The 23,833-nt window shown below is 43.5% G+C and overlaps 1 protein-coding gene across 1 annotated transcript in view; it reads left to right on the plus strand.

The window, feature by feature from the left end:
- HSD17B3 (hydroxysteroid 17-beta dehydrogenase 3) overlaps window positions 1–23,833 on the plus strand; it is a 1,428,528-nt gene that overhangs the window by 912,079 nt on the left and 492,616 nt on the right. The window contains exon 4 of the mRNA XM_069227886.1: window positions 13,071–13,178. Within this exon, the coding sequence (XP_069083987.1) occupies window positions 13,071–13,178 (108 nt within the window). The remainder of the gene's footprint in view (window positions 1–13,070; window positions 13,179–23,833) is intronic.

Raw genomic sequence — 23,833 nt, forward strand, 5'->3', positions numbered from 1 at the left:
ATTTCTTTCTCTTGATTGCCAGTGGGATAAATAATGATACAGAACAACAGGTTGTAGCCTCTTTCGATTTACATAAGAAGTTATAAGCGTCTAAATAATAAATACGTTTTGTCGATAAAAAGAGTGGCTGCAGGACGCGCTTTCTTGTAACTTTATAAAATGTACAGAATAAGATAAAGTGCAGTGTGGATTGAATCGTTTCCCCATCCCACTGGCTTTTGTGTACATTTTCATCGTAAACACCCAAAATTGGGAAGGCAACCAAATAGCGTAAAATGTCTAATTGTAATCTGGTAAAATAAAACCTCTTTTGTACATTAGATACAGTAATCAGGTACCTTTGAATGCTTTATTCAATATATCCTGAGCAATATCTACCTACAGTAATTTTGGACGTTTCTCTAGTTTCTCTTCAAACTTCTCTTTTCCCTATAAGGATCATTCTCAGTTCCTTCTTGATGTATTGCAGGATCCTGGCGAGATCCCGTATGCTAACTGTTTCATCAATCTCATTGAATAGTTTACTTAAGTGAGCTAGCCACGGAACTTTCACATAATGTTCCAGTCATAGGTAATCTTCTACTATGTCCTTTCTGAACTTCGTACCTGTCTTACTCCAAAAACTGGGCCAGGTAATGATCGGGTTTATCAGTATTGTGTCTTCTTGATAGGTTACATTTAGGCCCATATGTACGAAGTTCCATTTTGAATTTCCTAAACAGCGAATTTTAAGAAATCACTATTTAGGAAATGCAAAATGGAATGTAAGAAAATTGCGTTTTTCTGGTAGAGAGTCCTATGGAGTCGCAATCGCTATTAGAATTATGATTTAAGAAATGCAAAACCATTCCTACCTATGGTACATAGGTAGGAATGGTTTTGTATTTCCAAAATTGCAATTTCCTAATAAGAATTTGCAATTTTCACAGTGCTGTGGAGCTCAGGCCCCCCTTAAAAGTAAAGTTATTAAACAAATGGTGCGTTTATAAAGCGCTTCTCTGCAATCGAGGCTTGTGCGTGCTTTAAGGCTCTATAAAAAGTTATTTTTTTTGTGTGGTAATAGCATTTCCTAACAGCCTATTTCGCATTCAGGAAATGCTTTGTACATGTGCTTAGTAAATCACAAATATGAAATCTCTATTTGCGATTTCCTGTTTTGTTAATTCCAAAATGTGACTTGTACAGGGTAGAAATCACAATTTGTGTGGCTACAGAGCCCTTTGTACGTATGGAACACATTTTCCCATTGACACAGAACGGGAAAAACCCTTTGATACATCTGGCCCTGAATCACTATTTCGGCCTGTTAAGAAAAGCTAAATAGGTTTTCCATATGTACAAAGGGCTCTGTAGCCATGCAAATTGTAATTTCTACCCTGTACAAGTCTCTTAAGAAATGCTAAATGGCTTGCTATATATAGGTGATAGTTCTTTATTTATAATACTAGTTGATGTTGATTGTGGCAGTGCTAAAAGTCTATAGGAAAAAAAGACTCTCCTCCGTCAGCAGTACTATACTATTTGTTGTACCCATAATGCAGCCCCATATGTAACTCCTGACAATCACTTACTTTTATATAGTTGCAGCATTTCTCTTAAGTGTTTACTCCCTATCTTTCCTGGAAAATCTAAAAAGGGCTTTGGATGTCCTTAGAAATTTCAATTTTGCATTTCTCAGCTGAGGGTCGCATTGTCCAGCTCATGAAAATTGAATACCCAGATGCGTAAAGTTCTGATTTCCACTAAACCTGTTACCCTGAAACTGTGGGTTCTTTTCTTTGGTTTTCCATTCCTGCATGCCATTATAAACGTTTTGTTTAGTTTAACTTCAAATCTTTCTCCTCCATGTATGCAGAGAAATTATTTAGCAGTAGTTGCATACCGTTAGCGGTTCTGGATATCAACACTGCATCGTCAGCGTATGGGAGGACAGAAGTCAGCTACTTGTCAACTATCGGAGAATATGCATTTACCTGTCGCAAGGGCCTATATATTCCATTTATATAAGGTTAAAACAAAGAGAGGTTAAGAACACACCCTTGTCTGATACCCCTTGCAACCCTGAAGCTTGGTGTGCACTCCTCGTTGGTACCATATCGTACTCGTGCTGTCAGAGAGTCATACATCTGTGACAAGTGTGAGATAATGTCCGATGGGGCACCCATTTTAACTATGGTCTGCCAAAGATTACTGTGGTTAACAGGATCAAAAGCACTGCTCAGATCTGCAAAACAGAGATGCATATAGCATTCATTAGCTATTGCGTATTTACTAATAAGGAGGTTTAGATTTATGCATTGTTCCACTATGCCAATATCCCTCCTGAATCCATACTGTGAATCAGTCAGCACCAGGTTATCCTCTGCCCAGGTTTTCAATCTTTCTAGAATTATTCTTCCCATAAGTTTAAGAGATGAGTCCATGAGGGATATTGGCGCCTAGAATGTTGTCAGAGATTCAAACACATCCATCGAGACCCCATCTGGGCCAAGAACTTTTCTGGATGTGCATTTTTCATTACAGTACTCATTTCCTCTACACTTACTGGCTCTAGATGTAACAATGCAGATGGTTGATTAGCTTCTGAGTGCAGTTCTACCTTTCAATCTTGTGGTTAAAGATCCATCCAAAGTGTCTGATCCAGTCTGCTGAGGTAACTGGTGCCTCATCCCAGGTTGCTAGGTTGTCCCTTATAAATGGCATATTAATAGTTTTCCAAAACAGCTATCTTTAGTTTCTGCTGCCTGTTCCAAGGTAACCCAGGCCTGCTCCTGTAATTCTTTTTACCTCCTATCCACTGTTTGCATGTATGTAAGCCTTCGTGCTTTAATCTCTTCCCTGTTTCTGGGTATTAACTGGAATGCTTTTCTAAGGTTTTGATTACCCCGAGTGCAATGGTGATCAAACCACCCACTATTCTTTTTGTTGCTACCCTTGTCACTCCCAGGCTTTCAGCAATAGCAGCGGTTATTTTGCTGAAGGCTGTCAGAACCTTACGTGAATCAGCATCCCATTCTGTACAGGTAATGAATTAATCTAAATTCTCTTTTACAGGCCTCTCTAAAAAGGCACTTTCATTTACATCCATTTAAGGCTAATGCCATTATGGTCCATTGGCTCGATGTTTGCTGCTAATTGCGTCTGTTCTATATGTCCCGTTTCAATATTACGAACTAGTAATATGAAAAAGTGAGCCCGAAAAGTACTTGGGCCAACCCTACATGATTTAAACAGACCCATACCATTTTCTGAGAGTAATATATGCTCAATGGTGGAACACTTACCGCTCCCTCGATAAGTTGTTAAGGGAACCTCATTTTTGTAATTGGTGTGTTCAAGTGGTGTGAGATTGTATTTAAATATCAGCTCATTTATAGTCTTGCCTTACGAGTCATGCTGAAAATGTGACTGGTTGGTACCTATTCCGTTGGTGTATCCACAGACCTCCCTTAGTGTAAACAGGCATTTGCTTATGTTTAAGTCTCCCACCCATATATAAATACAGTCTGCCCCATGTCCTCTCATGACATGTTCTAGTTCATTTTTGAGGTCGCCTAATACCTTAATTCTGTTTTTATTAAATATATTGTTATAGAAATTTATCAATACAAAATCATGTTTTCCATCAATTTGAAGTAAAAACAGGAAAATGAGTGATTTTGTATAAGATTTCTTTATGGTTAATGTTGCTGTTGTTAATATTAACACCGTCATGCCTCCCTTAGCCCTTCTGTTCCATGGCATTGCTGGTGGTACAATCGAGGCAAGGCCTTCAACATTAAAACCTCCCACTTCCCACGTTTCTGGTAGGCATGCTAACTGTGAGGTGTTTATAGTGCAAGGCCATTCTTTAGCCTCCATTTTGTTGTTAATTCCAGCCACATTCCACAATCTAAGAACTAATGTGTTACAAGCTGCCTCTAGGCTAACATGCGATTTCTCATCCCTCTTTTTATTTTGGCCTTTTATTTCCCCAATACCTTATGGTTACTCCCTGGCTCTTTGTCCTCGAGTTTCAGTCCAACTCAGTACATCTGCAAAGTGGGGGCAAATCTGTTGGAGTCGGACAGCCTCATATCTGTTCTAGTTATTTGTTCCTGTCTTATACAAGGAAGGAGCAGAGGCCCTTGATACTGGATACTGGGGTGAGGGGTTATAAAAGAAAACCAGTGAAACAACTGTGATCTTCCCATCAAGGTCATCAAGGGGCTGTTGTCTTGGTAACATTTAGAGAGAAGAGACTTCACCATGTCTGGATGTTTTAAATGAACAATAATATAATCACCATAACCTGTTTTTCGAGAATACCTGATCCAATTCACCTTTCTCACCATTATTATTTCATTATATGAAAAAGTTAGTAATGCAGGTGTGACCTGCCATCCAGTAAACAAATTTTTGTTTCAGGTCCCGCCAATTTTCTGTCCCATGTGATTGTAATTTGGACACAACCTTTAAAATTATGACATAAGGGGTGGTATCTGGTAATAGATGTAATAATGTATCTGGTATACAGTCCCAATTGTACCTATATTGGCTTCGCCTAATAGCCCTGCAGTTGCAACCTCCTGTGGAGCATATAGAGTTGGTGGATGTGCCTTATCCACCTCATTAAATTTACACTTGGGTAGCAGTGTATTGATGATCCCTTCCAGCCTGTTAGGTACTGAATGCTCTGTTCCAATGAGAACATTCTTTACAGCAGACTTAGGTATATTATCTGTTCTGTCACCCTCCTGGGTTATATCTGGCATGTTCTTTGAAACTAGCTCCAGTGATGTAACTCTTTCCTTAACTTCTCCAATTTCGAGTAGGAGTTTCTTTTCTATATTGTCTAGCTTTGCATGAACCTTTTTAACCAATGCCTCAGTACTCTTTATTGGGACGAGTTCCTGCTTCTTATTGGATCCATTTGAAGTGTAGGCGTTTGTCACTTACGCCAGGAGCCCTGATGGTCTGCTAAGACTTAGTATTCATTGATCCTGTCGGCTGTCTACTTTTCTTCACCAGAGGTGACTTGAAATCATGACTAGGTGAGATGCAGTATGAGGCAATTTAGAGTACTCTATAATCGTTGGATTTATCTCCTCAGTGGCTTCCATAGATGCATTTCACAAAACCTTGTTGGCTGCACTGTTAGTCTCAGCCAGTCTTTCTTCCATTTTTACAATCTTGCTGCCAATTAAGCTAATTGCATCAGTAAGATAGTTAGCTATAGAGTTTGTTGTTTTACAATTTTTCCATCAGAGCCTCGGGCTAATTTCCATTTGCCCATGTTTGAATTATCCTCCAATCCTGGGCCCAGTAATTTTGTATCTTGGATGCAGTAGAAAGAAAAATTTTCCTGACATTCCCGTACATCCTGAGTTTCCTCAGGCCAGCAAGGGTGGCCCTCCCTGGCCTCGTTTGGGTGCGAACAGATGCAGATGGGCCCCATTGTTGGTCTGGTCTTCACCCGGGCGTGTCCCACACAGCGGGACACTTCTGGCACTTATGAGCACATTTGTGCAGCGGGGCCTACTGGGGGATGTAGTCCCACACTAGCGGTGTCTCTCTCGGCCAAGGATACGGGCAGAAATGCAGCCAAAGTCCGCTCCCAAGCAGCGGAACACTCCCAGCGCTTATGTATGCATTCGTCTGGCAGGGCCTGCTGTGGAATGTTGTCCCAGTCCAGCCGTGTCTCTCTAAGCCAAGGATGCTGGCAGAAATGCAGGCAAAATCAGCTCTCACGTAGCGGGACACTCACAGTGCTTTTGAGCTGGTTCGTGTAGGGGATGTAGTCCCACCCCAGCGGTGTCACTCTTGGGCAACGATGCAGGCAAAAATGTTGCCAAAGTCAGCTCCCTCACAGCGGGACACTCCCCACGCTTATGAGTGCATTCATGTGGCAGGGCCTGCTGGGGGAAGTGGTCCCACCCTTGGACGAAGACGCAGGCAGAAAGGCTGCCAAAATCAGCTCCCAGATGTAAGATATGCTGAGTTTTGTAGTCCAGAAGATTTACTGATCGAAACTCTGCATATGACTACGCAGGTGATGTGTGCTAAAAAAGGCTGTGGTGTTCGGCAGCTTAGCAGAAACCTGTGCAGACATTTCCAATGTCTCTTCTCCTCCTTGGGCTGGAGTGGGGCAGATGCAGATTTGAGTTCCGAAGAGGGTCTTTGAGTGTCTGAAGATAAAAACTACACAGAAAGACAGGGGTTCCTTCTTCCTCTGCAGCAGAATGGACACATAAGGATAGACCTAGGTTTATACTGATTCCAACAGGTCAACTGGCCAATACTTTACGGTATGTTGGACATTGTAGTAATGTATAACCACAAAGGTGGTTGATGACATTACTGGCTATTGTCCATACTTCCATTTTGCATCTTTCGGGGAAACCCATGGTCCCGGCAACAGAGAAGTGGCTAACTGAACTAGTTTGGATGGCTGCTTGTGAACATATTAGATATAAGAAGAATGACCAGATGGCTCTCTCTCTCTATATATATATATATATATCTATCTGCCCTATGTTTCTGCTTTATGGAATTTTGGAATAAATGAAGGCCAAGACATTTTTATAAGGAGTGCTAGACTTTGCTTTATATATATAATGCTTTTGGAGTGGTTTAAAATGGGTTCCTGTGCCCATTAACTGAGAACCAACCTCGATAGGCGAGCGCTGGAAGGAACACAGGATTACCTTTGGCTCATATATATATATATATATATATATATATTCAGGAACTGGAATCCTTTCTATACACCATCCCAAGCAAACTCTTTGCACTTTGTACCCTGCAGAACCCAAAAGTTTGACTCACTAATGCCCTCAAGATATGCCATACATAGGAGTAGTTGTGTTCTTCAAATGTTGTTGATTTCGAGTTTGTTAAAAGGAGGATTTCCAATGCAAAATCTTTTCCTATTTATCACTTGGTAATTTCAGCAGTTTTGTCCACTTTATTATCCTGACAAAAGTCCAGATTTCTATTAATTCATAAACTAATTGAAATAGAGATGTCAACACGTGCTTTGGAATAACTTGGACATTACTGCTTCAGTGCATTCATTTTGACTGAGTGATTTTCCAGTAATCATGAATGCAGTATAATTATATCCACCATATTTTGCATTCTGTGGTAGTACAAATAGCATGGCAACCCTCTATTGATCACGTATATATTACCTGTAATGCCTTAAGGTGACTATAGGGCAGTGTACAAATAATCCTGTAATCAGGAGAGAAATCAGAGCAAAAGCAATGATCACTAGAGGGTAACTGTGCTGCTTTGATTCCCCTCCCAGTTGCTATTGTATTCCTTATACCAGTTTCAGAATCTTCCAGTACTCAGTGTCAGTTTCAGGGTCTTGTGTCATTCTATTCTTGTATCTTTGTATAGTGTTCCTAACAAGTGTCTTGTGGTCTTATTTGCAGATGTAGGTTGTTGCAGGTGAAACGTTGTTCACTGTTATACAATTGCCAATGGGTACAGGTGCCATTAAATGTAAGGCAGAACTGGGTGCACATCTTGTACCCGTGACTGTGGGTGGAAGGCTTCAATGAGTTCAAAATGATGTGTCTGTTATAGAGGGTGTAAGTTGCCATTTGATGTATGTGTCAATAAGTGGAAGGTGCAGTTGGGTGCAGGCGAAGTGCATGAGTCAATGGGTGGAAGATGTCACTGGATGCAGGTGTGGTGGTGGTGTCAGTAAGTGGAATGTGTCACTGGGTCCTAGCGCTTTGCAGGTGCAGATAGGAGGAAGGTGTTACTGGATCCACATGGTAAAGGTGACAGTATGTACAAGATGCCACAATGTGGTGGTTTGTGCCTGTACCAATGAGTGAAACGTGCCAGTGGTGTAGGTGTGATGTGGATGCCGGAGGGTGTAGATGAAGTTCAGTTGGTAGTGGAAAATTGTTTTGGAGCTAAATGTACATGCGCTGAGCAGCAAATGTTTGCATTGATTAGTTAGGATGACTAGCTAATGAACCCCTACAAGTGCCACTGACATTCTGTGGTGCTCAAGATCCATCAGTTTTCTGATGCCCTGGAAATAACACTTTGTGCTTGATCTGCATGTTTTCAAGAAGGAAGTTGATGTGTGAAGTCTAACGGGCATGCAAGGTTTAGAGTCCAGTGTTGTTTCAGGGAGTAAGAAGGAGACAAGAAGTGGCACCATGGGCTGCTACCCTTTGCTTAGTTGACCCTTCACTTGTTCTCCCAGGCTATTGGTGCCTTGCATAGTCAGCCTATAAGAGTGACTGAACCATACTGTCTAATTGCAACCCCCATAGTGCCTTTGCATGTAGCTGGAAGGTAATTTGCCTGTTATTTAAAAAGGGTGTGCATGGTTGCTTGTCTTGTAAATTGCCAAGCATACGTGTGTGGCAGGGAGAGGGTGTGGCGTCACGGCCTGAGCTGCTGTCTTCAGAGCTGGGGGAACCAGGTTTGAATCTCAGCATCGGTTCAACATCCTGTGATTCTGGGCAAATCACTTAATCCCCCTGTGCCAACAATGCAGCGCCTTGAGACTCTCATGGTGATTTGCTACGCTTTACAAATACTGGATTTCCATTTTTTTTTCTTGAGGATAATCAGGTAGTTAACTTGGATTTGCTAGATGTGGTAGTCAAAGTTTACTTGAAATTGATTTGTTTTCTTTCTCGCTGTTCTAACATGCTTGGTCACCCACATAGTCATGGCATTGTAATGTAACACCACTTAGGGCCTCAGTATGAATGTCCAAAATTTCTACTGGTAAAATTCCCCCCTCCTCTACTCCCCAGAGTTATCAACATAAAGGATGCAGAGTTACTAGGAATTAGGAGAGAGATCCTGATATTGCACTGAGAAATTAGCATAGGAACCTGGATTTCTGGGGCCAATCCATTGGTAATTTCTCATTCTCCCCTGGAGTTTCTCCAAGAGATTTGTAATTCTACTGGAGCCAGTGACTTCATTTTTCTGCCCCAATGGAAACAAAATTACATCCTTATTCAAAGCCTTAGTGAAAATCTAAAACGGGTTATCCTTAAACATAGTGAGGAAATTAACCATATTAAATCCCATGCAAGAGTAAGGGTCAAATTGTTCCAGAAAGTGGGTGCAAGAAGTGAGAACGTTTTCTTTGCTATATGTGGTATCTGCTCTTAAGAAATTGTCAATAAACCTAAATGAAATGATCATGTGGGAAGTAACAATGATGTTTAACTGTTAAACAATGTGGTGCTTTACTGAAGAGAGAAGAATGGATGGGTTAAGGGGTTTGTAATTGATGCTTTTGGCAATCACAAGTAGTGAAGTGCCTTCAAAATGTGAGATATGGGCATACCTTTTATAACTACAAACAGATTAGCTACAGCACTTAGACTTAGATGAAGTTGGTTTAGTTCAAAGGCAGGTGGCCCTAAATATCTCACATTCACATGATCTAGCCAAGAATCAATCGTTCCCAGAACAGATATGGGAGCAAAACCCGTAACCCAATATTTTAAGATGCTCCAAAATGTCAGGAAACCCAAATTTTCCTTGTACCGTTCTCCTACTAGAAATAATTGTGAAAAAGGCACTCTGTCCACCATCACTTTAAAAATAAGGAAATGGGACTGCTCAATAATTGAGTTCTAGATTAAGCAATAGTTAAAGGGTTTTACTACAACATTTTCAAAATCAAGTGGTACAGAATAAATTCCATAAAGGCTCAAATGCTCAAATGTAGAGTTATACAAAGAAGTCAATAATTAGAAATCATTCTAAGTCCCAGATGAGAAGCAAAATCAGAAACAAATCAAACAGAATCCCTTAAAGAATGTTCAAAACCTTCTGTAACTCACCCCCAAACCAAAGTGTTCTTATGCACAAATCATACAAAACAAATTAGTTAAAACTATGGATTCATCATAGCATGATCTTAAGTAACAACTTTCTGGCAAATCAGGAGGAAAAAAGTCAATACCTAAGACATAACCACTATCCCATTTTTACGAAAGCGCCCAGCATCTTCTGTGCCACTGCCATCCGGAGATGTTCAAACAAAATATGAAAGATTTCAAAATTTAGTTTTACACTAGTGAACAGGACTTGGTTTATCCAGCAGAGCTGCAGCAGAAAGGCCTTGGACAGTGCAGCATTTCAGGAACATTAGAAAGTTCAGTCTAAGATTTGTATTCAAAACAGTAGGATAATCATTACATCAGCTGTCTTCTCCTCTGCAGAGCTTGTGAGGAGAGATGATGCGCAAGGGAACATGGTGGGAGGGGGGTACAGGAGTGAATGACAGAAACAGCATCCATTTTAATCGAAGATGAGCTTTTCATACAAATGTGCCACAAATAAATCTGTTTAATAAACACACCACTTTTGCTCTTGTGAAATTCGTTTAAACTGTAATCACATTAACTTATCATTTGTGTATTGGATCCAGCATAAAATTATTAATATTCATTATTATGTATTGCCCTAAACGTAGATTTGAAAAGAAAGCTTTCACACAAGTATCAAGTGTATTTCTTTAATTGAGATAGAACAAATCATGCAAAACAAACAGGCTGAAGTCACAGGTACCACCAGCGGAATTAAAGATACCTTCCTTAAACGCTAGTCATTAACAAAGGTAACTGAAAGGGGTCAAGAACCGATCTAAGGGAGGCAGTTTTTCCCAGCTCCTAACTGCCACCCACCAATATGATTTAAGCCCTTATCGTTTCCACGAGAGCTAACTGCTGCATATCCAGTTTCTAAGACTCTTGTGAGTTAAAGAGAGCAGAAACCTCTGCTACAAATCCACTGACCCTTAGAACAAACTGAGTAGTCTCGCTGTATATGCAAAGGCTGAAGCTATGAGATTGGATGATAGAAAGGAAGAGCCTGAATGTAGATACTAAAGAAGAGTGAGGGGCAGATTTGGTCAGAAGAAGATGTATTTCATCAACAGGGTCATACCCACTTTTGATTTGATCGCCTTTTGAAGGGTAGATTCACAAGCTAGAAGAGTGGGACCTTTAGTTGAGGATACATGCTACAGACAGGGACCATGACGCAAACATGATTTGATAGAGTATAAATAGGAAAAATATGTATTTCTTAGAAATAGGAATTCTTGCCTCTCACTCCCTGATTGCCACTGAAATTGTGATTACCAATGGGGTGCTCAGTTCAGTCTTTTCTCACAACAGAGATTCACATTAATGTTTATTCACTTGCTAACGAGCCGAGCCTCCTATGCATTCTGAACGAGACCTTGCCAAAACCATTCATGAATTTTATGTAAATCCCATTAGTCACTGTTCCTTGTTTGAAACCCCAAACCACATAGTCAAATAAAGTTATTATATTCGGCTTGTGTAGCCGTCCCAAGGAGAAACCATAATGTCACACTTCATTTATGTCAGGTCCTCTTAACCTGTTTCACCAACCTTTGACACATTGTTGTTATTGTCCGACCATAGATGTACATTCCTATAGTTTACTGCCTCCCAGATTCCATGTAGATGGTACACAGTAGCGCCTCCCCAGGCATCTGACACCAGCCTGTTCAAAAGTGAGTAAGTAACCATGGTTTATTTCGTTTGTTCATTATAGCATTATTAGCCAAAGCGCTGCACAAAGTATAAAAGGGTAGTAGAAGGTGTGAAAAAACAGAACTACTCCAGAAGCAATCATGAGTACACAATTAAATAAATCATACCAAAATATATTCTTTCAACAGTTTTGTGAATATTGATACACTGTATGCATATCCAGTATATAGAGAAATGAATACCACTATTTAGTAGACAGAGGAACAAAAACAACAAAACTAGGTGAGCACAGCAAAGAGATCTACAAGTAGTCTAAATAGAAACCAGAGAGCAGAGGAAAGGAGAGTGGACACATTTACAACCAACAACATTGACATTTAAACCGCAAGTGCAGAGGAAGTACAGAAAGGAAACATGCATATGAATTTTACATTACTGAAGAAAGGTAGGGATGGATTTGGCCAGCCAGCCCTAAGGAGTGCAACAATCATTGAAACAAGACAGAACAAGAGTTTGAACCAGCAGTTGTGTGGAATAGAAGGAAAACAATTACCTAATTCTACATTAAATACACATATTAACATGACAAGTTTTAACAGAGTTTGAACCAGTTGTTGCGCGGAAGAGGAGGAAAGAATTTACCTAATTCCACATTAAATACACAAATTAACTTGACAAGTTTTAACACCTGAGTATATCAAATTATCAAAATTATGAGTAAACGCAAAGCCCAGGTTTTCAGAAGAGTGGGGAAAGTATATTAAGCCGAAGAGAAAGAAATAGGTAAAGGAGGTGTGAGAAAAGAAGTATGTAGAAAGAGAATCTCAGTTTCTTTAGGATTAACTTTGCTGAAATATCGAGAGAAGAACAAAAGTAAGAGAAGGTAAAATATGTGAAAGTCATCCCCAAAAGAAGTTATACAAGGTACAGGATGGCGTAGCGAATAAAAGTATGGAACACAAACCAACTTTTAGGCAAACACTAAAGAAAGCAGGGTGAAGGGCAGTCATAGACCATTTCAGAGAGTCTGCAAACAATAAGAATGAAAGAGGTCAAGAGCAGTACCAGATGCAAGAACGGGATTTGAGTGATTAGAATAATGTACTTCGTCAAATGCTGCAGAGAGATTTAGAAGAATAAGGATAGAAGAAGAAGATTTTTAGGCAGAGGACGTGAAAAGCAAAAAGAGTTATATAGATTGCGTGAAAAGCTCCATATGAAAGTGAACAACTTATTAGAAGAGTAAGATTCAGCAGAAGAGGACAGTTTTCACCATGGAGCAAGGTGCAAAGTCATTAGGAGAAACTGTAGATTTAGCTCTAGTCACAAAGGTTAATGCTTCAGTCTCGGAAACAGAATGAAAGCACATGAAACTCAGCGACAGAGGAGTAGGAGAACACATAATGTGCTGCTAACATCCCTTTGCACTCCTGGATTTATTCAAGCTGAGCCCTTTGTTTCATCCTCCTCAAAGTGTGCTTCTCCCAAAATGTGAAGTCCTTTAGGCTAAAGATGAGAAATATTCCTTGGGTAAATTACGTTATGTGTTTCTTTTTATTACAGAGGAAAGCACAGGTCAGAAAGTGAAAATCATTCAGGCTGATTTCACAAAGGACGATATCTATGCAGACATCAAAAACAGTCTTGAAGGACTGGAGATTGGGATTTTAGGTAAGGAGTTCAAATCTACTTAAAAACGGAAAGACTGTTTTTTGCTTGCTGGATTGCAAAATGTTTTTTGTGAAAGATCAAAAGAGGTGAGATCGCTGTACTTTCTTTTCTCAGTTGGGGATGTCAGTTTATTTGTTTATCTATCTTGGGGATGAAAATGTAAAGTGTGCCTCAAGGGCAAAACCCTGTCTGAGGGTTGGCAACAGCGGTAGTTGCAGAGAAAACCCGAGAGAGCTGGTTTGGCAGTACCGGGGGTCCATAGTGGAGCCCCCAGGATGCATGCAATTGGCTCCCCAATACCAGATTTGGCATGGGGGGGACCATTCCATGATCCTAGACATTTTACATGGCCATATTCGGAGTTACCGTTGTGAAGCTACATATAGGGCTGACCTATATGTAGTACACGCGTGTAATGGTATCCCCGCACTCACAAAGTCCGGGGAAATGGCCCTGAACTATGTGGGGGCACCTTTGCTATTGCAAGGGTGCCCTCACACTTAGTAACTTTGCACCTAACCTTCAGCAAGTGAAGGTTAGACATATAGGTGTCTTATAAGCTACTTGAGTGCAGTGAAAATGGCTGTGAAATAACGTGTGCGTTATTTCACTCAGGCTGCAATGCAGTCCTGTGTAAAGATTTGTCTGAGCTCCCTATGGAGAAATGCTGCAGCCCATAGGGATCTCCTGGAACCCCAGTACCCTGGGTACCTAGGTACCATATACTAGGGAATTATAAGGGTGTTCCAGTATGCCAATTGAAATTGGTAAAAGTGGTCACTAGCCTATAGTGACAGATTTAAAGGCAGAGAGAGCATGAGCACTGAGGTTCTGATTAGCAGAGCCTCAGTGACACAGTAAGGCACTACACAGGTATACACATTCAGGCCACAAACTATGAGCACTGGGGTCCTGGCTAGCAGGATCCCAGTGAGACAGGCAAAAACATAATGACATACATGTAAAATGGGGGTAACATGCAAAGAAAAATGGTACTTTCCTACAAGCGGTCCCTCCCTTAACCAATTATTGCTCAGAGAACCCTCCCATTTGCCATTTTGAGGCCTTGACAGCAGTTCACGAATGCCACCTTCCAGCCCAATGTTTGTTTAATTAAGCCGAGCTTCAGCCTGATGTGTGCATGTGATGTACAACCCAGCAGGTGAACGATATCCCTGTAGATTTCAACACTGTTTTATCCAACACCTTTCTGTCCCAACATCACAAAGTCTTACTCTTAACGGTCAGCGTGGGGAGATCTTTCTTGCAATATTGTTGTGAGTGAAGAGCCCTTCATCTTCCTACACAATGAACCTAAGCCGACTGCCAGCCCTTTGCCTCTTCCCTTGACTTCTTCAATTTGTGCTGCAAACCTTCCATAGGGATTAAATAACACTCCAAGGTACATATATCCACTAGCTGATTCCACCTTTTCACTTTCCAGGAACCAATTGTAATTCTTCGATCACTTTCCTTGGCTTGGTAATCTTTAAGTCTTTTTCATGTTAATAGTCAGACCATTACTCTTGGAATAATTCAAGGGTGCATCCAGAAGTTGTTGCAGCCCCATCTATGTTCTGTTGGCTAACACTAGATCTTCAGCATACAGTAAATTTGAAAATTGCATTCCCCCTAAATTTGGGGCATGACTGTTTGCTTTATTCAGAAGAGGAGGAATGTCCATCAGGAACAAATCAAATAGAGTCAGCACCAGCACGCAGCGTTGTTTTAGGCCTTTAGTTGTTGGTATGGCCCTAGACAGTTGAGAACCATCCCCCAGTTTGATCCTGATCCACGTGTCAGTGTGTAACATTTGTAGTACCCTCGAAAATAGCCAGGAATATTCTATGCTTCCAGTTTTGCAGGGACGGCTCCTCCGTTAGGGCGAAGGAGTGTTGCTCCTCACCAGTCACATTCTAAGAGTGCTCCGGACACCTCCGTCATCCACTCCAAACCTGTTACCGATGGAGACCTCACATCCTTCCATCCGGTCCTAGGCTGTAGGCAGTACCGCACCACAACTGTGCCTGGTTCACTCTGGCCGCTCGCAACAGTACCAGATCCTGTGAAAGTGCCTCTGCTGGCTGAGAAAGGTGTTGAATGCAGAGGTGGCCTGCGCTGAGACTGGACCACGACTCTGCCTCTCGCTGTTGTGTGCCGTGCTGAAGGTGATCCCTGTGGTGCTGTTCCTGGGGACCCTCCTCATGAGGTGCGGCATTGACGGGGCCTGAAGCAGCCCTTGCAAGTAACGTCTCGAGGGAATGGCCTTGCCTGGGCCTTGAGTGCAGCAGACACAGAGCTTCGAGGAGAAGGCCTGAGGCCTCCCCCCTCACCCCTTCCATCAATAGCCGGTCCTCTCCTGCAGCTGGAGAGGCCTTTAAATTGCCGCCTACAATGGGAGGTAAAACGCAGGCCCAAGACCCGAGAGGAGCCATGCCTGACTGGGATCCTGAGCCGAGGTGAGACTTGGGGCATCTGGGGGTGTTTCTTCAGCTTCATTTTTCCCTGCTTGTGCTCCTGTGCCCCCCATACACACAGCCCTTTGCATATTGAGCTAATTGTTGCAGGGCCTTCATGTGGCACACATGGACCCTGAGGACTGAGACAGGGGTGGGTCTGACGGTGAAGTGCTAGGGCCCCCCCATACACCAGAACGACTGGGCGCCTTTGAGGGGCCTTCCCACAAGGCCCTGGCTGGGGGATCGTTGGATCCCCTGTCTGGGCCCCCCCCTCCCCTGAGACACTGTGCTGAGCTCTGCTTGGTGGGTGGGGGGGTGCCTGTGGACCCTCCGGGATACCCCTGTGCCATTGACTCCTGCACTCTTTTGGCAGACTATAGACACCCGGCACTTCACGGTGGGACCTGTTGAGACTTCACTTTGTTGGGCTACCTCAATGCTTCTCTGCCTCTCCTAGTGTAGTGCTCATTGTTTCTACACCATATATACCACCGACTGGATCGCCATGAGCCTTCCTTGCCTTAACAACTAAAGGGGCTGTGCCTTCAGAATCTATTGCACCCGGATTCCCACTCAGCGCCCAGCTGCTCCTGCTGCCTCACATCTGGGATAAGCAGGCTGGATCTTCCTTTTGCGGTTGTGGCCCGGGGTCGAGGCTGTGCTGTCATGGGAAAGGACAAACCACATCAACCGGTAACCTCCTAGACCCACACGGAACAATATGCCACAGGCTCGACCCCGAGTCGCCAAAGAGCCGAGGAAGCGGAGGGGAAGCCCTCTTCTATGAGGTATTTGACCACCATCCTCCATGCCAAACAGACCTCCCAGACTGCAGTAGAGACCAGAATAGGAGAGGTTTGTGAAGATGTGGCCCTTCTGTGCCACGACTAGGATCACAAAGGCCAAATCTCGCATTTTAACAGTGGAAAATGAAGTGACCACCTTAAAATCTCAAGTTTCTAGACTCCTGGCCCGTACATAGGTGCTCCATCATCGCATCGAGGATGCGGAAAATAGATCCTGGCGCAACAACATCCACCTCATTGGCCTCATGGAAGGTGTGGAACCTCAGTGAGTCACAGACTTCTTGGAAACATCAATAAAGTTTTGGATGTCGTTGGATCGACTCTCCCAGTGGTTTGCTGTAGAGAGAGCTCACCGGGCCCTGATACTGAGACCACCCCAAGGGGGCCCACACAGGCACATCAAGCTCGTATCTTGAACTTCAGAGGCAGAGATGTGATACTGAGTGAGGCACGATCCCAAACGGAGCTCCAGTGTGGAGGTATTGACCTTCTCATACCACACCAGGGAGGTTCAGCAGCAACACAGGTCCTACGTTGCAGTTAATCAAAAACACCGGGCCCTGGGCCTCCCATACTGCCCATGTTTGAAGCTAGGCTGTGAGTAGTGTTCGCCGACAAGGCTCACTTCTTCAATACTCCTCAGTCAGCCTGGACCTGGCTCACGGAAGAGCACCCCCCTTCAAAAAGGGCAACCCCTCCATACCCCAGGAAGTGGGTGCAGCCCCTGGGGCAAGAGGTCCAAGGTTGCTCATGGCACACTGCAAGACGTCAAGGTCCAAATCTGTCTCTCCAACATCCTTGCAGCGCCTTCCGGCGGGGTCACCGAGACATCTCCTGGAAGAAACTAAAGTCACTGAACCCTCACTGACGATGGAGGAGAAGCAGACCAAGACTAAGACGCGACTAGAGGACTTGCAGTTGGGCACTGATCTCTCACAAAGGCCCGCCTCTAGCTCTGGATGCAGCCGGGGGGGGGGGGCTTGGGCGGCAGGAGATGACCAGACCCTGTGGGCAAACCAGTCACAGGTTTTTCCACATGTGCAAACACTTTGTCTCCGATGTCAATAGCTATATTTAAACCTCTAACATGGAGGGGTCCATCACTCTATTCTTGTTTACCAAGTTGTATTTGGTTTTGGTTGTAGCTTCTTGGGCGACAGACGTTTCTGTGGTGGAAGTATGAGGTTTGGGAGTTGTTGCGGGGAATGGGCAGTTTTTTTTGTTCTGTTTTCTGTTTCAAGTTTGAACCAAATACTCAATTAATTGGCACTACTGGCACAACAAGCACACATCTGCTACACTGCAACATACACTTTGACCCTGCTGGGTTATTGCAGGACGTGCTGTGCCAATGTCTAGGCACAACATTCCTTATTGGGAAAGGAGGATCTAAGTACCTCTTCTGCCTACTTACATTTTTCCCCTCCGCACACAAGACATGACATTTCGGGTCCTCTTGTGGAAAAGTAACAGATTGCTGGATCGCATAAAGCATGCTGTGGTTCTGAGCTATGCCCACCGACCCTCACCTGAGATTCTGATGTTTCAAGAGACTCACCTTATGGGCACTAAATGCCCCTTTCTGGCCCGGAAGGGCTTGTATAGTCTTCCACAGAGGCTTCACCCCACGGTCACAATGAGTGGCCAACTTGCTATATTGCTCCTTTCCCATGGTAGTGAATCAAGAGTTGAGAGACCCCCAGGGGCGATACCTCGCCATCACATGCACAGTAGACGGCCAGCCCGTAGTGCTAGTCACCGTATATGCACCCCTCAATGTCTCAGGAGGCCTTCCTTCAAGAATCGTCCACAGCCCTGTCCCGAGGAGAGGCCCAAATTCATGATGCGCATCTAACAGCTAAGGAAGTAAAAACTGCTATCTCGGCCATGTATGTGAAGTTTGGAGAAATATTGACATCTCATCTTCTATCTCTGTATGTGGAGGCCAGACCCTAAACTCGACACAGCCACCATAGTGCTAATTCCTAAACATCAGCCACCCTCCACTTCTTGCACGGAATACCTCCCAATCTCCCTAATTAACAGGAAGGTAAAAATATTTGCCACTTTACTGGTCACTCGACTCAAGACAGTTCTAGGCACACTAGTCCACCCGGACCAGTGCGGCTTTGTGCAGACCTGCAGTACACTGCACTGCCTGCGCCGTCTGCACATCGCTCTCGCGAATGGCCATCACCTGTCACCGCACATGGCCCTGTTTTTTCTCAATTTTGAGAAAGCCTTTGATTCAGTAGACTGGATGTACCTAAGATGTGTTGAAAAATGCTAGACTTAGATCCCGCTTCCTATGGTTCGTTCAGATCCTATACACCAACCCCACCACACAGATTCAGATGATTTTGTCCTTTCCTATCGGGAGGGTGACCCGACAGAGTTGCCCCCTATCACCCCTCCTCTTTGCACTGGCCATCAAACCCCTGCATGTCTCCTCCACTGCAACGCTTAAGTACGCTGCTGGAGATGGGATGGAAGTCATGAGGACCGCATCATGGTGCACACAGATGAGGTCCTCCTGTACTTGTCAGACCCTGTGGTTAGCTGCCCTTGTTGTTTCCACATACTTCTCCATTTTGGAGATGTCTCTAGACTACATATTTACCTGACCAAGTCAGTGCTGATTCCACTGGGCCCAACAAGAGACTGCTTTGACTGTCAGTATACCATTCCCATAAGACTTCTCAGCTTCCGATACTTGGGAGTATGGAGGGCACTTCACCCAGAGCTCACTCGGTCCCTGAATATGGCTGCATTAACCAAGAAGGCACAGGAAGATATCACTGAATGGCAAACCCTACCACTAAATGTGATGGGAAGAATTGCTGCATATATAAGATGGTTATCCTGAAAAGATTTCTATACCTATTCCAGAACTTCCCCATTCCCATCCCAAGAGCCTGGTTTTGAACCCTGGATAAAACAGTGACCTCCTTCCTATGGCGTGGATCTACGTCATGCTTGGCGCTGGCACACTGTCGACGTTCCCCATTTGACAGTGGTTTGGGTATGACCAATATGTTCCTGTGTTATCTAGCCTCCCAGCTTCTAGTAATCAACAAGTGGTTTAACAGGAATGATCCGACCCAGCCTACCACCTGAAGGTACTGATGCTGGGGGTTCCCCAGAGTTTGGCCTTGCTGTATAGCTCCCTGATCCCAGTCGAGGTTCTGTTGGTAACCAGGGTGATCTTTCTATTGCAACGGGCATCTCTGAGACACACTCAGTGGAATGGTTGACTCTCCTAGCAGACTTGTTTGTGGCACTGCAATTGGCTTGGTGAAGTGACAGAACTGCAGGGATTTAAGGGCCGGACATTACTCTACTCAGAGACGTGTGGTCTGGATCTCACATGAGATCCTTTCAAGCCCTTTGAGACATTTATGAGCGAACAAATGAGCAATTCTATAAATACTTACAACTGCATCATGCTCTACAGACACACATAACCCGCAAAGACCCACTCCCTGAATTCAGCCTGGTGGAGGCCAAGTTACTGATGGGAGGACTAGGCAAGGTGGGAATATCCCAAATTTACTGTACTCTGGCAATCAACTCCCCTTGGTGCCTTGACCAACTCCTAGCCTGCTGGGGGGGATGGCTGGGTTCAATAGATGACACGGACTGGCAAGACCCCTTGATGGTTCCCCAGTTTCTTGCAATCTCCTCTAGGCTGCATTTGAAAAAGACGTGTTATCTTCACTGCACATACCTGACTCCGACTCGCCAATTTCATGCAGGTAGCCTACCCTCCCCACCTGTCCACGCTGCAGACGGGAATGAGCAGACTTTTTATGTATGGTAGGGTCTTGCCAATGCATTCAAAATTACTAGACAGCCATAGGGGCGGAGCTGACTGATGTCCTGAGGTGGGAAGTACTGATCTTGCTGGGGGTAATGAAAGGCACAGATGGCTTGAGGGCAAGGGCGACATCGCCACCAGGTGGAACAACCATAATCCCCTGACCATGTTGCATTGGCAGAGAGGTGTAGACCGGTGCGCCTGACAATAAAAACCTGCATATGAGGTCCTCTGAAGTCCAAAAAAGCATGATAGAGTGTGGGGGAAATGGTTGAGTGGATGAGCAGTACGTTCAACAGAACATGTCTTGTGGGGACTCAGTTGCCACCTGCTTTAAGTACATACTAATTCGACTCTGTTAAAAACTCAGTAATAAATTGGTTTATTAAAAAGGTTCAAGGTGTTCTAGGGCTCAGGGGTAGGTAGCTATAAGGGATAGTAGAGGTATTAGTGTTCAGAGATGCACAGTTTTAAGGGATAGTACGGAGATTAGGGTTCTGGTGTGGGTAATGTATAAGGGTAGTAATTGATTTTTAGAGTTTCAGGGGTGGGTAGTTTTAAGAGGCAATAACAGAGTTTAGTGTTCAAAGGTGTGTAGTGCTTAGGGATAGTAGGGAGATTTTAGTGTTCTGGGGTGGGTAGTGTACAGGGTTAGTAAAGGCTTTCTAGAGTTTAGGTGTGAATAGTTTTAAGGGGTTGTGAGAATTTTTATTTTTATTTTAGTGTGGCTAATATTTAGGGGTAGTATGGATTTTATAGGGATTAGGGTGGGTAGGTTTAAGGGGCAATACAGGTTTTTTAGGCCTTAGGGATGGGTAGTTTTAACGGTAATAAGGTGTTTTCAGGGTCACATGGGTGGTTTTAAGGGTTAGTAAGGAGTTTTTAGGGATCTTTATATTTTAAAAATGGGATGTGAGGATTATGTATGCATATATACATATGTGTGTGTGTGTATACATACACACATGTATACACATGTATATATGTTTTACACTGCAGGTTAGGTGGTTTGTGCCAGGCCTAACACACGTGTGTTTGTGTGTTAAAAATATTACTTGTCATCTAAGCTGTGATGTAAGAGTATCACGATGGTAAAAGGATGTGTTGGAAAGGCAACCACCCTGCTGATTGCTGAGTTGTAATTGACTACGCTGTAATACAATACGTGCTAATGACTGATACTCCTACAAACAGGGAAAAAGCCTGACATGTGGGTCCAGATTGTGCCCAAGATGGTGCACAGAAGATCATAATGCCCTAGCTCTCTGCTTTTGTCACTCGAAGCCTCATTGCTGAATCAGAAGGTAAAAGGCTACATGCGTGTTCCTCAATGGAATATAGTGAGGTTTTGATTCTTTGAAGTAGCTTCGCCTACTGCCTATATGGACCTATAAGACCATATACATAGTGGCGAGAGTTGAAAATTCGAACCTTTGACCAACATGAGACAGTGGATTATTTCAAGATGAGGGTTGGCTAATTGTTCTGTATCTGTTTAATATACAGAAGAAAATCCCTGAACGTCCACATAAGAGGAGAGAAAAACAAGAATGTGGGAGTAGCTGGTGGTATCCAGCAGCCGTCTACAAACTGCTGCCTGATTTCTGGAGCCCCCCACTTATAGTCAGCCCTTGTATTCTCGCTGGGCATTTCCCCAGTGGGCTGGAGCCCTTGGAGGCCAGTGTAGGTTGTTCTGTAGGTGGTGATAAAAATATAAGGAGGTTAAGTTGGTTGAGTTGTGCAATGACTGTAAGGTGGTTAGGTAGATGTTCGGGTGGTTGAAGGAGTTGGTGGTGCAGTTTTTCTACCACATAGTGTAGTGCTCTCGTTAATATACTAGTACTCTAAGGTGAATGTACAGAAGGAAACCAAACCTTGTCTTTAGAAGGATGCATCATTAGTTAGGTGGTACAGTAGAATTGCGGGCATTTTTCTCTTACCATGCAGTAAAGTTAGGCCAGTACTCTGTAATTACAAGTTAAACCCATTGTGATTGGTAATTACTGTGTGTGGCTATATATATATATATATATATATATATATATATATATATATATATATATGTGTGTGTATGTATATATGTGTATATATATATATATGTATATATATATATATATATATATATATATATATATATATATATATATAGCGCCCTGGAACTAACGGTAGGCTGCTACTGTAGCCAAAGCCTCCTGCAATTTTACAATGCGGAATTACCACACTGTAAAATCTAGTCTCGTTCTCCAACACCCTGAAAAGCCTACCTACCTGGAATCAGGCAGAGTCGCGTTCCATGGAGCAATTTCTTCCCGCTTGCCTCGCAATGGCGGCCTTATTGTGCGCAGAACACCTTGCCCTGGAGAATGGAACGTTTCTCCACTACTTGGAAAATGAGGATTATCTCCATCTGGCTCTCCAGGCTTTCCTCATACAACGGGACTGCGTGTTCTCGCTCCTGTCACGGGAAAGCGTGTTGCATTTATCATGCAAACCTGTTGCTCAGCATTTACTCGATATTACGGATGAGGTGTGCACACTGCACTGAGAAGGATCCAAGCAGCTCATTCCCCAGGAGACTGAAGAGCTCCACAAGAGATGGAATTTAAAAAAGTGAACGGTTCTGTCATCCAAGGAAATTTAAAAAAATGTCCTGTAAATGTTTTTTTTCAGACTGGCTATTGGCTAAGTTAAGGGGAAAAGCGTACTTGGCAGAACGAGCTGATCAGCCTGTTTTGATAGTGGTAGGCATGCGCCAAGCAATTAAGGTCAAAATATATAAAATATGTTAGCGCTGCCTGTAAATCAGGTCTTGAAACCACATTTGTTTTCTGTGTTTTTGTGGCCTCAGTGAAAAAGATGAAGCTGGAACTGTGTTTTTAATACACACGAGCGCCTTTAGCCAAATAAGCTGAACAAATAATGTACAGAAACATGGTTGTTACATAGCAACACCAAGAGACGACTACTCATGAAATATCTTTTTGTGAAAAATGTGCAGCTAACAGACTGGATCACAGTATTTGTAGACCAGGCCCTTTCATAGCCAGATGAAGACTTCCGGCCTTCCAGATAAGGAGTCTTCTGACTGGGCAAGATGCCGAGACTCATTACATACAGCAAAGGCCCATGGAGGGCTCATTTTGTATCGATGGTGGTGTAGTGTTGGGGGACCTAGGCCCTCATGCGACTGAAATGATGTGAGGCAGATACAGAGGTACGGTTCTAGGAACTGGCCACGGGCACGTGCGCTCGGCCCATTTGATTGGCAGGGTCACAGGTGGCACCCGTCGCAGCTTTGGTATTACAGGATGGGAGGCTCTGGCAAACGCACGAGTTATGGTGGATATCCTGGTGCACAGGAAGATTCGTGCGCCTCAGCAGCACTCATTATTACAGGGCTTGAGCCCCTGCAAATGAGCGCCTGGACATGACCCACTTCAATTTCCACACACCATGCCTGTGACTGCACTCTGCCTGGGGACTGCCCATTTCACATCAGATATCCCCAACCTTCGATGGGCAATGCCAACATTTGAATGTGAAACAAAATGATGAGTAACATCTCAACTACAA

Source organism: Pleurodeles waltl, chromosome 1_1 (assembly GCF_031143425.1).
Source record: "Pleurodeles waltl isolate 20211129_DDA chromosome 1_1, aPleWal1.hap1.20221129, whole genome shotgun sequence".
In the NCBI taxonomy this organism is placed as follows: Eukaryota; Metazoa; Chordata; class Amphibia; order Caudata; family Salamandridae; genus Pleurodeles; species Pleurodeles waltl.